Source organism: Lagopus leucura, unplaced genomic scaffold (genome assembly GCF_019238085.1).
Source record: "Lagopus leucura isolate 7727_CA_CO unplaced genomic scaffold, USGS_WTPT01 Super-Scaffold_100016, whole genome shotgun sequence".
Taxonomy (NCBI): Eukaryota; Metazoa; Chordata; class Aves; order Galliformes; family Phasianidae; genus Lagopus; species Lagopus leucura.
This window is the reverse complement of record NW_024962270.1, coordinates 270839-288363: the sequence shown is the minus strand read 5'-3', so window position 1 is coordinate 288363 and position 17525 is coordinate 270839. Positions and strand designations below refer to the sequence as shown.

The window sequence follows — 17525 nt, the reverse complement described above, 5'->3', positions numbered from 1 at the left end:
GCAGCCATTCGGCTCTCCGCCGCCTCCGCCAGCGCCATTTCGGGAGCCGCCGCCGCCTCAGCGCGACGGGAACGCGGGCAGCTCAGTCCTTCTCCGCCGCCTCGGCCCAGCGCCCCGATGGCGACCTCCGTGGGGAACGTGGCCGACAGCACAGGTACCGCCGTCTCCCCTCAGGCGCAGCGCTCCGCGGGCGCCGCTCCCGGCCGAACTTTCCAGAAGCGGCCGCGTGGGGCCGGGCCGGGCCGTGTGTGCGGGGCGTTGTGTTTATTGAGCCATCGATAGATCGATCGATCCGGCGGCGGTGGGAGGCAGGGCGGAGAGCGGGCCCGAAATAAACGGCGGTGCCGGGGGGGAAGGGAGGGGGCGGAATGGAGCGTGAAGGGAAGGTGGGAGGGCGATAGGGCGGCCGGGATGCCCTGAGTAGGGAAAGCATTTCTCCTCTGCTCTGCTCGTGTGAGGCCCCATCTGCAGCACTGCGTCCAGGTCTGGAACCCCCAGTACGGGAACGACAGGGAGCTGTTGGAGAGGGTCCAGAGGAGCCACAGAGATGATTGGGGGGCTGCAGCACCTCTACTGCGAAGACGGGCTGAGGGAGCTGGGCTTGTTCAGCATGGAGAAAAGAAAGCTGCGGGGTGACCTCAGTGCAGCCTGCAGTGCCTAAAGGGATCCTGCAGACAGGAGGGGAATCGACTCTTGGAAAGGGGAGATGACAGCAGGACAAGGGGAAATGGTTTGAAGTTGAGAAAGATTGAGGTTGAATGTCAGGGGGAAGTTCTTTGCTATGAGAGTGGTGAGATGCTGGAACAGCTGTCCAGAGAGGCTGTGGATGCCCTGTCCATGGAGGGGCAGGTTGGATGGGGCCCTGGGCAGCCTGGGCTGGTGTGAAATGTGGAGGTTGGTGGCCCTGCATGTGGCAGGGGGTTGGAGCTTCTGATCCTTGAGGTCCCTTCCAGCCCGGGCCATTCTGTGATGCAGGGCCGGAATGCAGTGCCGTGGGAGCCCCAAGGTCACCACCTTCAGCCTCCTGCTCAGCACTGTTCCCAGGCCTGCCCTGCTGCCAGCCCCATGGAGGCTTCAATTGGAAGAGGAGATAGATAGCAGGAAGGAATTCTTACCGTGAGGATGGGGAGACACTGGCATAGGTTGCCTAGCGAGGCTGTGGGTGCCCCCTGCATGGCAGCACTGAAGGCCAGGTTGGATGGATGGAGCTGTGAGCAACCTGGGCTAGAGGGAGGTGTCCCTGCTATAGCACTGAGGATGGAGCTATGTGATCTTAAAGGTGCCTTCCAACCCGAACCGTTCTGTGGTTCGTTGTATTAGAAATGTAGAACTCCATAGGACCAGATAGGAAGTGCTGAACGGATGGGGTTCGGTGCTCGCAGAGCGCTGGGAATGCTGCCCTTCCTGTCCTGGGTTTCAGAAGGAAAAATAAGGGTGCTTGCAGTACTCAGAGCTGTTAACAGCAGGACCGAGTGATGTAAAGACACAGCCTGAAGGGCTTCTTTCTAGCATGAGCAGTTGTGAATTTTTCCTAAGCTGCTCTGTCTGTTCTAATGCAAAACTGTAAGACAACGACTGAGCTTCTCACGTAGGTTGTTTTGTCTCAGCCTGGCGTTGGATGTTGATGGAAGTAGTTTGTGAGCCTCCCGTGTCAGCCCAGCCCCGGGAGCTCGGTGCTCTCTGGTCAGATAGCATTCAACCGCTTTTCCAATGGAGGAATTGTTATGCGTGGCAGATAACACAGGCAGAGTGGAGGTTTAAAGGAATGCTGTGCGTTAAGCCTTTTTCTTTAAGGGCTTTCACAAGATACGAATCTACGGACACAGCAGAACTTCCTTTGCTTCGAGTCATTTGAAGTCTGTGTCTGTGGTCCTGCGTTTCCCCGTGAGGCTTTTAGAGCTTTTCAGTGCTAGGAAGTGTTACATTCCCGGCCTGGGGGGAGGGGTAAGGAAACTCATTGTTCCGTCTGGCTCTGCTGCTGCTGTGAGCCCAAGTAACGCTTTACAGTAGGATTATCTTAACTATTTTCTATTAACTTGGAAAACATTTGAAGTTGTGTAACTGCAATGGCTTTTGTTTCCAAATGTTAACTGATGAAATCCCGCAGCAGCAGCTGGGGCCTGAAGATGCACAAACCTCCACCTGCTGTTATTGTTTTGTGTGATTTCAAATGTTTTCATCCTTTAGTTTGAAACGGTTTGGTTTTTTTTGTTTGTTTGTTTGTTTTTTTTTTTTTTTGCATTCATTTTGTTTCTGTTTGGTTTCTTTGGTTTCGTTTCCATTCTCTAACTTTTTGTTTTCCCCCCCCCTAAATGTTTTGGTGATTCTCCAGAACCAACGAAACGTATGCTTTCCTTCCAAGGGTTAGCGGAGTTGGCTCATCGTGAGTATCAGGCAGGAGACTTTGAAGCAGCAGAGAGACACTGCATGCAGCTTTGGAGACAAGAGCCTGATAATACTGGTGTGCTTTTATTGCTATCGTCTATTCACTTCCAGTGTCGCAGATTGGACAGGTAGGATTGAGATGCTGTGTTCGAGCTTGTTTTGTGCTCCTCATGGTACCGAGCACAGTCAGGAGAAGTGCTTATCTAACCTTGGCTTTAGCACTGAATGCACGTGCTGACTTCGTGGTGGCAGTGATGGCTGGCCCAAAATAACGCTCTTGTTTCTTGAATTCTCTTAGGATGAGAGGAATACAAGTGGGAGTTGCTAGCTTTGCAGCAAGCATCAGATAATGCTGTTATTCTCGTGCTGTTTTCCCATTGTACGCTTGCATGCCCCTGAGTTATTTGCACACGTGAACAGAAGTTTTCATGTGTTCCACCTGCGATGTGGGATTAATATTAAAAAGTTCTGAGGCTGACTGATTGATTGCTGTGAGATGGCATTGCTTAATTAAGAGTTGTCTGTTTCTTCTGCCTGCCTCTCCTTGACCTAGCTTGTGTCTGTCAAGCCTCTGGAACTTTAAATCTCTGTGCTGGTGAAGGAAGTAATAACTTGTAACGGGGGTTTATTCTGTGTATGCTTCCGAGTGAAGCTGTAGTAATGATTCAGATGGGGAGAAATGAAACAGAGGAGAGCAGGACAGAATTTTAAACCTAAATCTGTCTGCTATATCCTGTTTCTTAAAAACTGTAAGTGAAACATGGCACAGAAAAAAGCATGCACGTGTTTGAAGAGGCTTAACAGAGTACTTGTGATGTTTTGTCCATGCATGTAGAGCTCAGGTTTGAGGAGAAGAATTGAATCCTGCTGATCGCAGCTGGATTGTCGTTCTCAGTAGAACCTGCAGTGGGAACAGGGGAGGTGGTTAAACAAGGAGAGGCTACACGTGAGGTAGCTCAGTAAGTCCAGATGTGTTTGCTGGGTGTTTGCTTCATCAAACAGTAGACAGGCAAACAGAATCAGTTGTCTTTGTTAACTTGTCTGATTTTCTCCAGGTCTGCTCACTTCAGCACTTTGGCTATTAAACAGAACCCACTGCTGGCCGAAGCCTACTCAAATCTGGGCAACGTGTACAAGGAACGTGGGCAGCTGCAGGAAGCCATCGAGCACTACAGGCACGCGCTGCGCCTCAAACCAGATTTCATTGATGGATACATTAATCTGGCTGCTGCGCTGGTAGCTGCAGGAGATATGGAAGGAGCAGTGCAGGCGTACGTGTCTGCCCTTCAGTACAACCCTGTGAGTAGTGCCTTGTGGCAGAAGGGGTGGATTGGTGGGGGATACGCGGGGAGAAAAGCTGTTAAAGAGCACAGGAAGCAACCACATTATTTAATTTAATAAACTCATTATTTGATAAAGACAAAGCAACGACCAAAAATCACACCTGTGGTATGTTTACGAAGAATTTGGGATGAATTTATGGAGGACTGGGGACTTCCATTGCGAGGCCTCTGTGATGACCTTGGGGGCAGCTGTGAAGGCGTGAAGCTGACTGCGTGGCTTTGCTTTTTCAGGACTTGTACTGTGTTCGTAGTGACCTGGGGAACCTGCTCAAAGCCCTGGGTCGCTTGGAAGAAGCCAAGGTAGGTGTTGAGTAGAATACATGTAAACGCCAGTGTTTTGAAAACTTGAACTTTGCACCAAGTCTTCAAATCTGCGTTGATCTACAGACAGTCTGAGAAACTGCTGCAAACTGAAGGCACTGAAACGCCCCAGAGTAGTTGCAGGGCAAGATATGGCATGTCCATGTTTAAAAGTTGGTTTAAGTCAAGAAATGGAACGTTACCGAGCCTTCCTGCTGAACTAGACTACCTGATACCATTCTGAAGTATTGGGCAGGGGCTCCACCATGCTCTTTTCTGGAAATAAGTAACAGCCCTTCAAATCTGAGGCTTGCCTGCTGCTGCCAAGCAGAGAGCCTGTGGTTAGCTCGAGATCCCTGTACGATGCAGGTGCTATTGAAAATGCTGCTCTTCTAAAGTCCTTTGTGGCTTGTAAGTGGAGAAGAAACTTATCCAAATGTTACCTTGTAATATTGGCTTTTAAAGATATTTATTCTTTTTAACTTTTCCCTCCCCTCGATGGTGGAAGAAAGGCTAGTAAATGATCAATAGCTGCAGTCTGCGCACCCCTCAATAACTTTTCTTCACGCCTTCCCTCCTCCCCTCCCTCAAATAAAGAAATCGGAAGGACAAAGCTGGTTTGTTTGGAAATGAACTGATCAAAGAAAACTTGCTGTAGTGGAAAGGTGGCTTCTAGCAGTCTTGCGTTTCCTAAACTGAGAATTTGAACACCGAGATGAGTCGAAAATTCTTGGCACGTTAAAACTTGGATTGCACAAAGAAATTGTCTTGTTACAAGCCACCTTACGCGTCCGCGCTGCAGGGGTGAGGAGTGTGGAGAAGTGAGAAACACTCTGGCCTCCACGTCTGTCACTCCAAGCCCCACGCGCATGCTCAAAAGTGGAGTGTATGAACAGCGTAGCTGTCTGTTTGGCTGCAGCACCATGGGGGAGGGCGGCGATCCTGAGGGGGCGATGGGAGCCTAGGTTCAAAGTTGATTATTCTTTGGATTTCTCGTACCAACTTGGATGTGTGTACCATCCCAGGGCAGCGTGATTGATTTGGTCAGATCCAGGTTGAAAATGATGCGTGGTACCGTTGAACGGTCTCGGAGACATTTGGTTCTCAGCCCACCAAGCGGACAGCTAACACGAATTGCACTTCACTGCAGCTTTAGTGTGACTGGTATAGGCCAAGACACTGCGCCTGCCTTAGGTTGCTGACTTCTTTGTTTCAGAGCTCTGGAGACACCTAGTTTGAAAGTGTTATTCCGTTTTGTGAGAACTTAATAAACGAGGAAAACCATCTCGAGTCAATTGCAACGTGTTTCTTTGGTTATCAGTCCATTTGAAAGATCAAGCCAGCAAATTCCTTACAGTTTGAACTAAAATTTAATTTCTTTGTAGATACTTCAGAGCCTTTCTTCCAAAAAAAAAAAAAAAAAGTCCCTGCTGTATGCAATTGCCCTGATTAACCCTCTCCCTTCTGCATGTCTCCCTTGTTACAGACAGATTGTCCTCATTCCCATGTGTTAAGACATATCCAAAAAAATTGCAATTGCTTTGTTGAACTTTTACTAATGATCTTGTTTTATTTTCTCTCTTGTTTTTGGTTTTTCACCACTGATATTGTATTTAGAAGGTTTCAGGTGGGTGAAACCTCCTATTCCATGCGTAAGGTGCCTCGCTGAAGGGAGCTCGAGGCCTGGATCTAGGGCAGACACACACCTCCTCCTCCTCTTCCAGCAAGGAACGCACCGAAAAGTCACATGATGAGAAATATGGTAACGGGTTTGTAACTGCCACAGCAAAACCATTTGCCTCCATGCCTGAATCTTCTGTCTTGTGGCTTCAGAAACAGCTTAAAATAGTTAATTACGAGCAAGTAATGTAAGAATGTTTAATCCTAGTAGCCACAAATTCTTTCAAAGAAATAAAGTAAACGTAAATTAAAGATATATATTTTTAAAGAAGTAATTGGAGATAGTTAATAGTAAAAGCTTCTAACTCTTCCGGTTGTTCATTTTTTTTCCTTTTTTCTTCTTTGTTTGGATTGCAGCGTTCTGCTCTTCTGATGACGCGCTGTGATCCTGCAGTAGCGCAAAGGCTGCGCAGCGGTAACGCGCCCGGCGTGCGATGAGCCCTGTGAACGGTCAGCTGGATGATTAATCTGTGGCTGACCGCCCGGCTCCAGGCTGCGGCCTCCCCCACGCAATTGGATTGCCATGCTTTCAGATTGCAGACAGCAAATTGAACGCACACGTTTTTGTACGGGCCTGTCTGATAGATTAATGATTCTGGCTGGCCGTTCACGCTCCCTAGGGGCACTCATAGAGCACAGCAGTTGGCAGCGATAGCGTGGCGCCGTGCTGGGTAGGATGCGCAGCGATTTCTCGCGCTTGCATTACAGGGACCTAAACCTGGATGCAATCCTGTCATTTGAGGTTTCCAGGCTGCAGGTGGCCGAGCGCCTTTGGGGCAGCGGGTGGGACGCGTCGTCTCAGCTGGCGAGGACAGCTAACACTGAACAACGCGTGTTTTCCAGGAGCTTTTCTACCCCTGAGAGCAATTTCTATTCGTGTCAGAACATTCCACAGCTTCCACGTTCCATTTCATCCCAGAGTCTTTTTTTTTTTGCGTGCTTTTTTTTTTTTTTTTCTTTTCCATTTTTACACTCCCCATTTCTAAGACGACTCCTGTGGTGAGCAGGTGACTGCAGTCCTATTGACTCAGCAGCGTAACTGAAGAATGGTGGGCTTGCACCTGGGTTTTGGTTTGCGCCTGCGCAGGACCAACAGCAGTTTGCAGCGCAGTAGTTTTGGCGCAAGCTAGCCTATACTGCAGGGTCACTTTTGGCTGGTTAGAGAACGCATACTAACAATTGTTTTCTCTCATTTTTTTCTTTTTACAAATATTCCCCTTCCCTTGTATCTCTCTTCTTTAACTGTTCCAAGGCCTGTTACTTAAAAGCAATTGAGACTCAACCAAACTTTGCAGTGGCATGGAGTAATCTTGGCTGTGTTTTCAATGCCCAAGGAGAAATCTGGCTCGCCATTCATCACTTTGAAAAGGTAACAGCCTAAGCCTGTTTGCCCTCGCTGATGGATTTTAATGCGCAGGCAGCTGTCTGCTCATAGAAGAGTACTTTGATAGGAGACAGAAATATCTTGACCAGTAGAACTTACAATCCAGTTGGCACCCTGTGTTAGTCACTTGTTTGCTTCAGGATGTTTCAGGCTGCCTGTGTGCCACTAAAGAGGGCTGTTGGAGTTGCCCTGAGGGTTTCATGCACGTGACAAAGATGAGAAAATTCATTTGAAGTTTTTGTTGAAGACGATTAGGGCATGACTTTGATGAGGAACTAATTTGAAGGCAGTGCATTTGGTCCCTTCCATATGAAGTAACCTTGGTGTTTATGACTGATTTATATCAATGAAGTTTTCCTTTCTTTCCAGTAGATAAAGTCATACGGACCAGCTTTACCAGGCTTAAAAACGAATAAATTTGTATATATAATTGATTTGTGTACATTGAAAATAAAAACAACCAAAACAACACTTAACTTGAGATATCACAGATAAAGCTTTTGTGCTAATGCTCAAAACTGTACATACAATTTCAGGCTGTAACGCTTGACCCAAACTTTTTGGATGCATACATCAATCTAGGAAATGTCCTGAAGGAGGCAAGAATATTTGACAGGTAAGCACAACTGAAAAACCCCACGCAGACAAAGCCCCTGTTAAGTGCATTCCGTTGTGACCTTCCTGCCCTTGACTCTTGTTTTTAACATTTTAGTACTGAGGGTGTAGGTGAGGTAGATAAGAAATGGATCCTGGTCTGTAGGTTTAGTTCCTGAAAGAAAATCCACTTTGTTGTGTGTGCAGTGCATCTGATTGGAGGACAGTAATGGTGGCTGTGCTCTGTAGCTCTAAGTTTTATAAAGGCTCATGGAGAAGAAATCAATTCTTTTGGCTGTCTGCACTGTACACTCATTGATTGTTGCTTTACCCACAAGTAAAGTGGGCCAAAGAAGGCCATTTCTGCAAATGAAGCAGGCCTTAGGCTGGCACAGATGTGCTGGGAATACAGCCTGTACTTAATGGTTCTGAACAGAAGGACCTGCACATCTCTTCAGCATAGCTGTAAAATGGCACGAGCAATAATTGATTCCTGGATGGGGTTTTTAATTCAGGCAGTGCTTTTGTGTTTCCAGTAGCATCTGGGAACAGGTGTGTGTGTTAATATGTATCCTTTGAATGTTTTATGTACGCTTTCATAGCCGAGGTAAATAGAATTGCCACTCTGGGGGTGATTGTTTATATTCTTTTTTCTTTGTTACAGAGCTGTAGCAGCTTATCTTCGAGCCTTGAGTTTGAGTCCAAACCATGCAGTTGTACACGGCAACCTTGCTTGTGTGTATTATGAGCAAGGCCTGATAGACCTAGCAATAGACACCTATAGGAGGGCTATTGAACTACAGCCTCACTTCCCTGATGCCTATTGCAACTTGGCCAACGCCTTGAAGGAGAAGGGCAGTGTAAGGAGTGCTTTCTTCTTTTTTCTACCTTCTTAAAAATGTTAAAATAAGCATTGCTGGTGTTTTGGACAGCAGTTGTAATGGATTTTTATGAAGGTGATGTGTTCTGTTTGTTATGTTCCTGGAGAATAATCCGGGAAATAATCACTTGAAACCCGTCAGAGTGATTTGTGTAACACCTCAAACAGTGCTGTTAGAAGGAATGTCACAGTGTAAACATTACCCTTACTGTCCCTTCCTTTCTGTTATTGTTGCAGGTGGCTGAAGCAGAAGAATGTTACAATACAGCTCTTCGACTTTGTCCCACTCATGCAGATTCTCTCAACAATCTGGCGAACATCAAACGGGAGCAGGGGAACATTGAGGAAGCTGTCCGCCTTTATCGGAAGGCTCTGGAGGTGAGGCTGGTTGTGGTGTGTGGGGGAAAAGGTAGAGGAATAAAGCTGGCAGTATTGTATGACATGGGGTTGTTTGCTTCCATCCCTTACCAGAAGCAGAAGGAAGTCTGCTGAGACCTGAGTCATAAAAAAATAAGAGGAAGAAATGCACAAAATTAGTTCTGTTGTGGCATGTTCTGGGGATTTGGTAGACAGGTGGCAATTGTTTTTTCTTCCCCAGGTGTTTCCAGAGTTTGCTGCTGCACATTCAAATTTAGCAAGCGTTCTCCAGCAGCAAGGAAAGTTACAGGAAGCTCTGATGCATTACAAAGAGGCAATTAGGTAAATGGATGCTGTTTGTGATAGCCCCAGCCTCTCCTGGCAGGAAGGAGAAGCTTTGATTGTTCATAACATGTTATCTTCCTTCTCAGAATCAGCCCCACGTTTGCAGATGCTTACTCGAACATGGGAAATACTTTGAAGGAAATGCAGGACGTTCAGGGAGCTCTGCAGTGCTACACCCGTGCCATTCAGATTAATCCAGCTTTTGCTGATGCCCATAGCAACCTGGCATCTATTCACAAGGTAGAGCAGCGTGTGAATGCTTGGAATGTGTTGGAGTGCTGTGGGTACTTTAGCCTGAATGTGTTTTTATCTACTGACTCATTCCTTTGTCCTCCCAGGATTCAGGGAATATACCAGAAGCCATTGCTTCCTACCGCACCGCTCTGAAACTGAAGCCTGATTTCCCTGATGCCTACTGCAACTTGGCTCACTGTCTGCAGGTGAGAGGGGAAGGTGTTGGTTGTAGCCTTAAGATTCCTCTCTACCTACATGTGAAGCTTGATCACCTTAACCAAACACTGTAAGCAAAGCAAAAGAGTAAATAAGTCTTAAATGAGAAGATTGTATGGTCATCAGCAGTGATTACTGAAAGTTTGGCTTTCATTTTTGGAAGGGCTTTGGTCTCAGCTTCTTGATGAATCTTAGGACAACAAGCTTCATTTGATGTGTGTTTTATATTTTATTCTTACCTTTTTTCTAGATTGTCTGTGACTGGACAGACTATGATGAAAGGATGAAGAAGCTGGTTAGCATTGTGGCTGATCAGCTGGAGAAGAACAGACTGCCTTCTGTCCACCCTCATCACAGCATGCTGTATCCCCTTTCTCACAGCTTTAGGAAGGCTATTGCTGAGAGACATGGAAATCTGTGTTTGGACAAGGTAGGAGGCTTTGTGAAGGTCTGTTGTGAAGTACATCTGCCTGTTCTCACAAAAAATCCAGTGCCTAGCATTGGCCTTTGTAAGGCTTCCTAGCCAGTGACCCAAGGAGATGCAGCTCTGAAACTGATGCCCACAGCCTGCCTGCTCAAGTATTGGAGAAGGCTGATTCTAAGAACTTGATTCTGTTTTGTCTGTGCTTAGAGTTTGGGTTTGGTTCCTGGTTTATGAACACTTGTGTGCTGTCTTGGCAGATTAATGTTCTTCACAAGCCGCCATACGAGCATCCAAAGGATTTGAAGGCCAGTGAAGGTCGACTTCGCATCGGTTACGTGAGCTCTGATTTTGGAAACCATCCAACATCACACCTAATGCAGTCCATCCCCGGCATGCATAACCCAGACAAATTCGAGGTAAAAATATCAGTGTGCTGAAGCTTTAAAATAGCATCTTTAAAATAGAAGGTGTTCTTAGAAAATTAAACATTTAATGGAAGTTAATTTGTTAGGTTCACTTGACCTCGAAAGCTGTGTTTTAGTCTGTGCAAAATGTGGGGTGTTATGCCTGAACTAGGTAGGCCTGGGGCCTGATGCTGATGGGCTCAGTGCCCACTGCCTGTTGTTCTCAGTGGTAACTGCCACACAAACAAACGCAGTAGAGCTGGGCTGAAATTAAATGCAATCTTACTTTAGGAATTTAGGATTAAAATACCAAATGTTTATAGCAAAAACATATCGTTGCATTATGACTTTGTAACAAGAGTTTGATAGCAGTTAGAAATTGTTGCAGATGCTCAATTTCTGGTGCCTCCTACTGTAGGTATTCTGCTATGCCCTGAGTCCTGATGATGGTACAAACTTCCGTGTGAAAGTGATGGCAGAAGCAAATCACTTTGTTGACTTATCTCAGGTGAGCTTTTTGATAGAGAGATGCAGCAAATCAAAATGTAAGGCAGATGAGCAGGTGAAGATTTTTGCTGCAGTCATTTATGGAATGAGGCTGATGCTGGTTTTAGAATGGATATATTGATGCTATGTCTAATAAACGTGGGGTACCGTGGCTGTTGTGTGACCTTGGTGATTGTTAAAAAGTTGCATTAAAAAATATTTAATAGCTGTTTCATTTGGTCTGAAGATAATTGGTGTCTCTAAGTGCCATGGAAAAGCCAGGATCCCACAGCTGCAAATGTCTAAGCTTGCTTGAGGTCATTTTATCCCAAGGAAGCAGAAAAGGGATTTGATTTGGTGGAGGGGTTTCCCACCCTCTATCAAAAGCTTGTTTCCAGTTATTTGATGTGTTTTTGGTTTTCTTTTTAAAGTTTGTTTGAACAGTGTGGTGAGGATTTTCTGTGTACACAGGAGTTGTTACTCCATCTCAGATAACTGACAAGAATCTGAATCCACATGGGATGTGTGTATGTGGAATAGTAGATATGGATGATAGAACTGGATTGGTGCCCAGACAGTCCCAGAATTAGATGATAGCTAAAACTTCTGTGTTTGAGGATCTGCTCTCATGAGTAAAAATGCTGAGTTCTTGTGAGCAGAACTTCTTTAAGATCAGTTTGGCAAAGCTGAGACTTGAGAACAACATTCTTCTCAAGTAAGATCCTGCAGTTAAGCTCGTGGAGTGGTGTTCTTTCTACCTCTGCAACAGTTACAGGGCAGCAGTTCCCATATTTGTTGATGCATTTAACTGCTCTCTCTCTTTTAAAGGAAAAACAGGTTGCTTTATCTATCTGTTGGAAAGCTGATGACTAACTGCAGTTGTTTTTGAAAGCATAAATCGATTTGATTCTTCTTCAGATACCATGTAATGGGAAAGCTGCAGACCGCATCCATCAGGATGGGATAAACATTCTGATTAACATGAATGGCTACACCAAGGGAGCCCGGAATGAGCTGTTTGCTCTGAGACCAGCACCTATTCAGGTACCCGAGTTGAAGGGCTCTTTCTCTCCAGATAATCCCCTTCTGAGGTCAAGGAGTCTCTTGTCTCAGCTAAGGGAAGCTGAAATCCCCGGTGCTCAATGCTGTGATTAAAGCTGTGCACAGTTGGGTTAGAAGTCTTTTGCTTGGAGGATCAATTTTAGAATATTTTCTGGCTGTTCACTGTCTTGGTGAAAGTTTGGAGTTAATGATTGCTTTGAAGTTGATGAAGCGCAACAAAGATCTTGAATCTGAAGGTGGAAAATTGAGCTTATGTGCATTGATTTCTAATTGGCATCATTTGTCAGTCTGCCTGGGACTGGAATCTTCCCTCTTTGTCTCGTAGGCAATGTGGTTAGGCTATCCTGGAACCAGTGGGGCACTGTTCATGGATTACATCATCACAGATAAAGAAACATCTCCAGTTGAGGTGGCTGAGCAGTATTCAGAGAAATTAGCTTACATGCCAAACACTTTCTTTATTGGAGACCACGCCAACATGTTCCCCCATCTGAAGGTATGTAGACAGAGGGCAGGAGAAGTAAGTGGTGTTAGCTTTTCTGTGTTCACATCTTAGGGTGTACTTGGTGAGGGGTCTTGTAAACAGCTGTGGTGTGCTTCTCTTTTTTCTTTCCAGAAAAAAGCAGTCATTGATTTCAAATCCAATGGGCATATTTATGATAACAGAATTGTTCTGAATGGCATCGACTTGAAGGCTTTCTTGGACAGCCTCCCTGACGTCAAGATTGTTAAGGTGAGCGCTGCCCCTTCTGTGTGTTCTGTCCTTAGCACTTGAGCTGTTGCTTTCTCTGACCCTGTGGGATTTCTCACACAGATGAAGTGTCCTGATAGTGGAGACAGTGCAGACAGCAACGCTGCCCTCAGTATGCCAGTCATTCCTATGAACACAATTGCAGAAGCTGTGATTGAGATGATTAATCGTGGACAGATTCAGATAACCATCAATGGCTTCAACATTAGTAATGGACTAGCAACTACTCAGGTGAGGCCCTTCAGGACACTTCTGTTGGGCTTTGCTGTGTGTCTGTGTGTTTTAACATAACAAGAGACAAGAACCTCCAAGCAAATGCCTCTCTTCTGTCATGTTGATTTGTTTAGTTCTCATACTGAGGGAAACTCCAGATGTGCTGTAAGCCACAGATGTTGTGGAAGATGATTTATCCCCAAAGGTAGAGGGGTTGTATCAAATGGTATCTAAAGTCCAAAGTAATTGAATTTTGCTGCATAGAAAAGACTGTCAGTTGTATCTTTCTGAACTGTTCTCTGTTCCATCACTTCTCAGTGCTTTCTGTTCATGGGATTTAGGTAATAGTGACAACTGCTGTTTTTGTTGAATATATTTTTTTTACCTTGTAGAGCAGTTCTTCCTTCTTAAAAAAAAAATGCCTTATTTTGATTTTGACATGGCTTCTTTTGACTCCTGAATGTTCTCCAGTTTAGTCTTCAGGTACAGGGAGGAGTGAGCTGTAGGCTTCCTAGAGCACTGTTCTGTATGTGCATACAGCCCTAGAACACTGTTCTGTATGTGCATACAGCTGAGCTGTGAGTCCTTGTGTGTCTGCATGGTAAAAGTGCATTTTCAGTCCATCCTGGCTCATCAGAGCCAAGTCAAAGTGGACCTGGGGGGAAAGTCCATCTGTTATTGAGGAGAATTGAAAAATAACACTGGCCCTTAATATGGAGTCTCAATTTGTGATATGAATTTTGTGGAAATTCCCTGTGAGTTTCTAGGAAACTGTTGTTCTTCATTGGAGACCTTTTACTGTTACCTTTTTATCCATGCTTCCGTTTCTGTTTATGAATTCTTTTGTGCACAACTTAGACTTTCCTGTAAGCTCTAATAGGCTTTGTCTTAGTTTGATCAGTGAGTTTATTGGCTTGCTTTTTCTTGCCTGGAAATGCTGTGCCCTGAAATAGCAGAGTCTCTTGTCTTAATCACTCCACCACCAAGAGAACCAATCTAAGCTGTATCTGTGCCCTTTTAAAATGCAATTTCTCTATTTGATCACAGTAAGGTAACCCTTCTTTGTATGTGTTCTAATGTGGGGCATTGGTGACTAGGAATGTGCATTGTGGTTGAGGTTTTCACAGTGTTTTGGCTCAGTAGCACTCTTACCTATTTCTTCTGAACTAAATTATCTTGTTTATCTCCATGTCTTTACAGTTTCAACATACTGGCTCCATGTTCTAACAGAGTCAGTGACAGTGAGTCATGCCCATGAGTGTCAAGTTTGTCAACAGTACATTTATTTTGGCTGGCAGCAGTGGCAGTGAGCTAAACTTTAAATATATACATCCGTAAAACATTAGATTTAAAACAAAAAGAGGCTGTAAGTACCTGTTTTGCCATATCTGTAAGGATGTTTTCTTCTCACCGTTGCCTGTTGCTTAAAAACAAACAAAAAATAGACTACAGAAATCTGTAATCCTGACTTTAAATTATATTTCCATTTTACTAATCCTCAAGGCTAGAAATACTGAAAAACAAAAAGAAACCCATCCACCCCAACCCCAAAATGAACAACCAGAAAAATCCCTTTGTTCTCTAAACGATGTTTTCTTCTTCCTTGAAGTCTTGCTCTCATTTTTAGTTTCAATGCAGTGAGGTGACCTTAAGGAGGGGAGCACTCCTTATGTGCCACTTCTTTCTGATGACTTGGTATTGCAGGGAGACGTAGCCAGGGCATGAAAATGCCCAGTGTTTTGTTCCTTGGTGGTTGTGACATCGTGGTATCCACGAGCATGTGCACACACCAGTTCTTGTTCTGGGTAAGTAGACAATTTAGTCTTTGTATAAGAGGTGAAAGATAAGCTTTCAGTAAGCTCTGATGCCAGCACATGTTGCAGTGTGTGTGTCAGGAACGTTCCATTAGGCATAAGCACATTTCCTTCAATTTCAGCATTCCGATAGTTTTGATACGTGTATTTTTTCCTCTTTAGATTAACAACAAAGCAGCAACTGGAGAAGAAGTTCCACGGACCATCATCGTTACCACCCGTTCCCAGTATGGCTTACCAGAGGATGCTGTTGTATACTGCAACTTCAATCAGCTGTACAAGATTGACCCTTCCACGCTGCAGATGTGGGCTAATGTGAGTATCTGTGGATCTGGGAGCTGAGATCAAACCCCCGGGAGGCAGTAGCATTCATTTATTCTGAAGTGTATATGCAGAAGAGAAAAGGTTTCTGACTGCATAATAACTGTCTGTATTTCCTTCTTGATTTTTGCCACAGATCCTAAAAAGAGTTCCAAACAGCGTGCTGTGGCTGCTGCGCTTCCCGGCTGTAGGAGAACCCAACATTCAGCAGTATGCCCAAAACTTGGGTCTTTCCCAGAACAGAATCATCTTTTCTCCCGTTGCCCCTAAGGAAGAACACGTGAGGAGAGGGCAGCTGGCTGATGTCTGCCTGGACACTCCGCTCTGCAACGGGCACACAACGGGCATGGATGTGCTCTGGGCTGGGACTCCTATGGTCACTATGCCAGGTAATGCGGTGGGAAACCTGGATGGAGCGGGTGAATTTGATGTCCTTATTGTAACCATAACGAGCAGCCTTGGCAGACTTCCTCACTTGCTCTTGTAGAAGCAGCAGGAAGGCAGCTTTGCACTCTGTAGCGTGTTACTTGATGACTCCAGTTACCTGACTTTGCTTGTTTCTGTAGGTGAAACACTCGCATCACGAGTCGCTGCCTCCCAGCTTACTTGCCTTGGTTGTCTTGAGCTTATTGCAAAAAGTAGGCAGGAGTATGAGGACATTGCTGTGAAACTGGGGACTGATCTGGAATAGTAAGTAACCTTGTACCGTGTAGCACCAGGAATAGAAAGCCCTGTTTTGGGACACAGTGCTGGGTTTTATCAGTAACCTTGCACGTAGTTTAATGTTGAAAGTAAGACAGTTCTCATCCTGAGGTGTCTTAGAGTCTGGCAGTTAACTCTGCTTCTGTTTTTACAGTAAATGTAACGGTGCTCCAGTAACAATGCTGCAGTGCTGAAGAAATTGCTCAAGTGCAGACTGTTGTCTGATAAAAAGTGCACCGTATTTCACTTCTTGTTCTTTTAGGTTGAAGATGAGACAGTTTGTTGTTTACTGTAAGTTAAAACAGTGCAGTAAGTTAGTGCAGTACAGTTCGTGTGACAACTTAATGTCACAGCTGGTGTGAAGAGATAATGCTGGTCTGTATCAGAAAGGATGAGGGGGTGAAACAGCCACGTGAGCTTGGTGTGGGAGTTGCTGTTTTTGTTCTGGCAATTCTGGGTCTGCTGGAGCACGTTTTAAAAGCAAACAGTACGTAAAGTTGGGAAGCGTTCCTGATCGGCTTCAACTTTTTTGCAGCCTGAAAAAAATACGTGGCAAAGTGTGGAAGCAGAGAATATCCAGTCCTTTGTTCAACACCAAGCAGTACACGATGGACCTGGAGCGGCTCTATCTGCAGATGTGGGATCACTATGCTGCTGGCAACAAGCCGGACCACATGATCAAACCAGTGGAAGCCAGCGAATCTGCATGAAGAGACTTGTCTGCGTGCCCACCCAGACCTGTCCAGGAACTGAGCCTCTCCAACACTTGTGCAGAGATGATGAGCTAAAAACTGTGCATTTCTACTTAATCTGCCTGGTACTCTGTGGCTGAAGTGATACATGATGGTAATTAGAGCACAGCCAGACATATTTCTTGCATGATAGGGAAAGACTCTATAGAGCCTGGGATCCTTTTATTCCATGAGGAATTGGAATGGGGTTGAGCCGTGTACGTGTGAGCCTAGATGTGTGAGAGACGTGGCGGTTGGTGGGGGGAGTTGGACCTGCCCAACCAATTATGATTCCTTGGATTTGATGCAATCTTCTGACGCGTTTGTCTCCTCTTACGGATTGGGAATTGGAGCCTTTTAACGTTTGATTTGGGTACTCCTGTTGGTATACGTGTGGTTCTCCCATGGCGAGATTTCCAGCTAGCGAGTGTTGCTCCCTGCATTCATTTCTAAACTGTGCGGACTGAAGGGCATATTTGCTGGTGTAGTCTTTTTTTATAGGTTTTATAAACCACTTGAGCCTATATCAGCCTTTCAATGTTTGACCTCTGTTTTGGAGCTCTGTAATGTGTTGGTTTAGATAAGGACTTCGTTTTTGTTTCGTTTCTAAGCTTCTCCAATAACTCAGCTAATTGGCTTCATGATGGCAGCTCCTCTTCTGTTAGAAAACCAAATTCGATTTTAAATGAATCCTCCCCCAAAGTGTTTGAGGTAAAACACAAACTGGTGCCAAATACAGATCTTTCAGGAATGATTGTTAATTATATAGAGAGGGCGCAGTCCTACGTACTGTAGCGAAGACTTCAAACAAAAAATAAAGCTTTGGTTTGCCAGTTTGACTGTCACGTTTTTGGCTTCCCTCCTCGTGCAGCTGGCAGCGCTGCGTTCTCAGCTGCTGC

At 45.3% G+C, this 17525-nt stretch overlaps 1 protein-coding gene across 2 annotated transcripts; it reads left to right on the top strand.

Annotated features, from left to right (window-relative positions):
• Nucleotides 1–44: 44 nt before the first annotated feature.
• On the top strand, nucleotides 45–17459 carry OGT (O-linked N-acetylglucosamine (GlcNAc) transferase). 2 transcript variants are annotated; one of them, XM_042876409.1, is made up of 22 exons: nucleotides 45–154; nucleotides 2363–2513; nucleotides 3441–3684; nucleotides 3960–4028; nucleotides 6961–7077; nucleotides 7629–7708; nucleotides 8351–8546; nucleotides 8804–8944; nucleotides 9165–9265; nucleotides 9355–9508; nucleotides 9607–9708; nucleotides 9969–10148; nucleotides 10400–10558; nucleotides 10965–11054; nucleotides 11951–12076; nucleotides 12420–12590; nucleotides 12711–12827; nucleotides 12909–13076; nucleotides 15035–15187; nucleotides 15330–15582; nucleotides 15760–15883; nucleotides 16431–17459. In XM_042876409.1, exons 1-22 carry the CDS (start codon nucleotides 118–120, stop codon nucleotides 16603–16605), a joined length of 3108 nt encoding a protein of 1035 aa, XP_042732343.1. In that variant the 5' UTR covers nucleotides 45–117; the 3' UTR covers nucleotides 16606–17459. The 2 variants fall into 2 exon arrangements, with proteins under 2 accessions (XP_042732343.1, XP_042732342.1); XM_042876408.1 differs by having other exon boundaries at nucleotides 2333–2513.
• The last annotated feature ends 66 nt before the right edge of the window (nucleotides 17460–17525 follow it).